General features: G+C 46.7%; 1 protein-coding gene across 1 annotated transcript in view; it reads left to right on the forward strand.

Moving 5' to 3' along the window:
- LOC104497294 (exocyst complex component 6B-like) overlaps positions 1-2,111 on the forward strand; it is a gene marked incomplete at both ends in the record, with an annotated part of 107,196 nt that extends 105,085 nt beyond the window's left edge. The window contains one exon of the mRNA XM_010140532.1: positions 2,043-2,111. Coding sequence (XP_010138834.1) covers positions 2,043-2,111 — 69 coding nt within the window. The remainder of the gene's footprint in view (positions 1-2,042) is intronic.
- Positions 2,112-4,001: the final 1,890 nt, after the last annotated feature.

Consider the following 4,001-nt stretch of genomic DNA (forward strand, 5'->3'; position numbering starts at 1 on the left):
CAGCCACCTTCTCCCTCCCTGCTGAGTCGGCTTAGCCTGTCTGTGAGAGCTGCTCTGATCACAGAATGGTTTGGGTTGGAAGGAATCTTAAAGATCATCTAGTTCCAATCTCCTGCCATGGACAGGGACACCTTTCGCTAGAGCAGGTTGCTCAGACCCCCAGAGTCCAACGTGACCTAGAGTGTTTCCAGGGATGGGCCTTCTACCACCTTTTTGGACAACTTGGAGCAGGGTCTCACCACCCTCACAGGGAAGAATTTCTTCCTTACATCTGATCTAAATCTCCCTCTTTCAGTTTAAAACCATCATCACTTGTCTTCTAGCACTACAGGATCCCCTCCCTCGACCTGCTGCCCACGCTGCTGGGGATGAGCCCAGCAGACGGGTGGCTTCTGGGCTGTGAAAGCATGTTGCTGCCTCCTGTCCAGCTTTTCCTGCCTCAGGAACCCCAAGTCCTTCTCTGCTGCTCTCCAGCCCTTCACCCCCAGCCTCTGCTGGTATTGGGGTTTGCCCGACCCAGGGACAGGACCTTGCACTTGGCCTTGTGGAACCTCAAGAGGTTCACACAGACCCACCTCTCAAACCTGTCCAGGTCCCTCTGAATGGATCCTGTCCCTCCAGTGTGTTGGCCACACCACTCAGGTTGGTGTCATCTGCAAACTTGGTGAGGGTGCCCTCAATCCCACTGTCGATGTCACAGACAAAGGTGTCAAATGGCATAATGGAGTGCAAAGGAGAGGAGGAAAGCCCAGCAAGATGGATGCGCAGGCTCATGCCGTGCCCCAGTAATGCCTTCTGCCGCCTTGTTCCCAGTGAGCCGGCTGCTTCCCCTCCCTGCACCACCAGGCCGAGACTGTCAAGTTTCTGGAGCTCTTGAAGCGATGCTGGTGGTGTGGGATGGGATGCTCCCACGCCGTGTGTTGCTGCTCTGTCTGTCTCTCTGTAGCTTCTTTCATTGTTTCAATTTTAACCAAGAACTCTGTAGCTGAGGACTGAGTTTCATTGTATGGAGAAGATTCTTTAGCAGCTGCAGTTCCACATTACACAGGAGGCCCTTTAACAAAACCCTCTGTTTTCCCTTTCCAGCCCGCAACTGCTTCACTCCCCTGCTTGAAGCCATTGCTTTAGCTGAGGAGGACCACTCGCCCCAGGCACTTTGGGCAGCTTGTTTGAGGCTGGTGTACCCTCATCCAGCTAGAAACGTCTCTTTCCTTCATCCTACCTCCTTTTTAGCAGAAATGCCTCTTAAGCTTAATTAAAAATATATAAAATAAACATGTTTCCCAGGCCTGTCCATTGGTCCCTTTCATCTCTCTCCCTTTTTTTTCCACCACATGTCAACAGAACACTCCCCTCCTCACCGGGGAGAAGGATGGTTGCCTTAGCTTTATGCCGTGGCCAGCAAGATTAATACTGTGTTGGCTTGAACATCTCTAAAGGACACAAGCTTCTTGTATGCAAATTTATTCTCTGATCTTTCCTCTCCTTCCATCCTACCCTTCAAAAATGAGCTTCCTTCTCCATGTGCAAGATTCACTATGTTGTTGAAAGGTGTCGGAGTCTGTGTGGTGCGGTTTTTTTTAAGGAAAAAAATAACACTAAAAAGTAGAATTTCTGCATTTAGAGAACTTAAACTAGAAATCTAGAGAATAAGGTTTGGGTTTTTTTCCCCCTGTTGCATAAGTACCCGAACAGCTTGTGCCAGGATGCTTAAACTTGTGTTTAAGACTCTGGTTAAAATGAAATCTCTGCTGAGCTGGCTAACAGAGGGTCAAACGCTGCAATGTGATTTCTTCAGACAGTGTAAATGGAGCGAAAGCAATGTTAAAGGAAATTTTCCTACTTTCAGAAACTTTAAAAACTATAGATATAGTCAGATATAGGTAGATACCAATAATCACTCTAATTGTTGCATGACTGAAATCTTGGTGTCGCTCTTGGTGGGACTTGGATGTATTGGATTAACTAGATGTGATATATTAGAGCTGCGCTTACCTCTGTGTGTTCTGCATATCCCACACTGATCTCCTGCTGTCTTCTAGGTTCCTGGGGCCCAGGACCTGGTGGACTTCTCCCCGGTGTACCGATGCCTGCACATATACTCTGTCCTGGTGAGTAACTCTGCGCTGCCCACGAGACTGGTGCTGGCGCTGGGCTGTGCTTTAAAGACGATGAGGGAGTGCTGCTCCTTCCATCCATGTTGCTGCAAGACTTTTGTTGGTGTTCACCTAGTTAGGAAGTGCGTTGTCTGCGGTAGAAAGTAGGCCAGTGATGGATGGATTTGGGTGACAACCACAGAGTTACTTCATGAAGGCCACAGAGGCATAAAGAGATATTTTCTCCAACTGCTGCAGACAGTAATAATACACATGTTTCTCGGTTGTATAGTTTTTATCCAAGAATTCTTCTTTGGCCACAGTAACTTCATTATTCAGGGCAAATGGAGGCATTGCAGGGGGAAATTGGTTTTAAATACGTTGTTTGCTATGCTTAGGAGAACTTTGCCACTCTTCAAACATTGTTTGACAGGAGCGGATTTGCTGCCATCCCACCAAATACCAAATACCAATTTGACTGTTGCTCCCAGGTTCCTGACAGGCTTTGTGTGCACTGAAAAATACGGCCAAAGCAAATCCGTGTTGGTGTTTGGTTAGTGGCTGAAAAGTGGTACTCTGAGCAGTGTCATGTTCTTGAGATGTTCTCAAGAGAGCTTCCATCTCTGTGGATGCAGCCTGCTAGACGAGCTGTATCTTCTCCTAGGCATTGTGAGTACATAAGGCACTGATTTTTTTCTTCCTTTTTGATTTATAACGAGGGCAGAGAAGGTGCCCTTTGTAGCCTACTCTTCAGCTCGTAATTTCTAAGGTACCTCCCGCAGCGTATGAGCCTTGCACCCGCGGACCCAAAGAACCTGTGGTTGTGTCCATTCTTTGGATAGAGGAAGCTTTCAGCAGGCTCTTCTCCTGCGGTTGGGCAATCTGAAGCCCAGGCAGCAGATGAAAGAGCACTCTGTTCACTTCCTTTCCACCGCGGAGCCAGACGTGAGAGAGAATTGTTTTTAAGGCCCTTCGCAAGTCAGTTTCTCCAGCAATACGTACAAATGAATTCGCGAAAAGGAAAAGAATTGTCATAAAAAACATTTATATAAAATCTTCTTGTGCCCTCATCTGTTAATAATTATGTAATTTGGCTACATTGCTGTGATATTTTATTGGAATGAAAAAGTTAACCTCCCCAAAATGTGTTACTCTGTTTATCTTGGACAAAACCCTCCTCCTCAGCCCCGGTGTTGGGAGCCCGGTTTAGGGAGTGTGCTAATTGGAGATTACAACTGGTCTGAAATGCTTTGTGGGTTTCGAACTTTATTTGGAGAAACTTCAGTGAAGAATCGGTATAATGAAAACAGGATTAGGAATCATATTTATGTAGCTTACGCGCGTTTGTCTAGTGCCAGGGTATTTATTTAATTGTGTATTTATATGTAAAGCTGTTATGAAAAGAATGAAGAGCTTTCACTGGTGGACATCACAGTTTTGCACATCTGAAATGGTCTCATTTCTCCTTCGTGGCCTCGTTGCTTTACATTTTGATCTGAAGTAGCGATTCGTCCTCTGAAGCGTAGTAGGGAAATGCTGCTCCTGGGAGAGAGGTTTCATGGCCAGTGCTCTGTGATGGATCTGGATGGGATTGTCTTCTGCTGCAGGTGGGAACAGAATGATAGAATTACAGAGTACCGCATCGGAAGGGACCTAAAGGATCATCTGGTCCGACCTTTCTCGGCAAAAGAACAATGCCATGGTGATGGTGAGGTTAAACCTGGGACAGGGGTTTCATGCCAGTGGGTGAGTGTCTTCCGTCCCCATCCTGAGCTGAGATCATTCAGTCCTTCTCTGTTTCAGCCAAAAGCCCTAGTAATGAGAAAAAATACACAGCAGAGCTCTAAAGAAGGTGTCTTGGTGAGGCAGGAGTGAGAGGAAAAGGTAACCAACCATACTAAAGAC

This window comes from Buceros rhinoceros, unplaced genomic scaffold (genome assembly GCF_000710305.1).
Source record: "Buceros rhinoceros silvestris isolate BGI_N320 unplaced genomic scaffold, ASM71030v1 scaffold1367, whole genome shotgun sequence".
NCBI lineage: Eukaryota > Metazoa > Chordata > Aves > Bucerotiformes > Bucerotidae > Buceros > Buceros rhinoceros.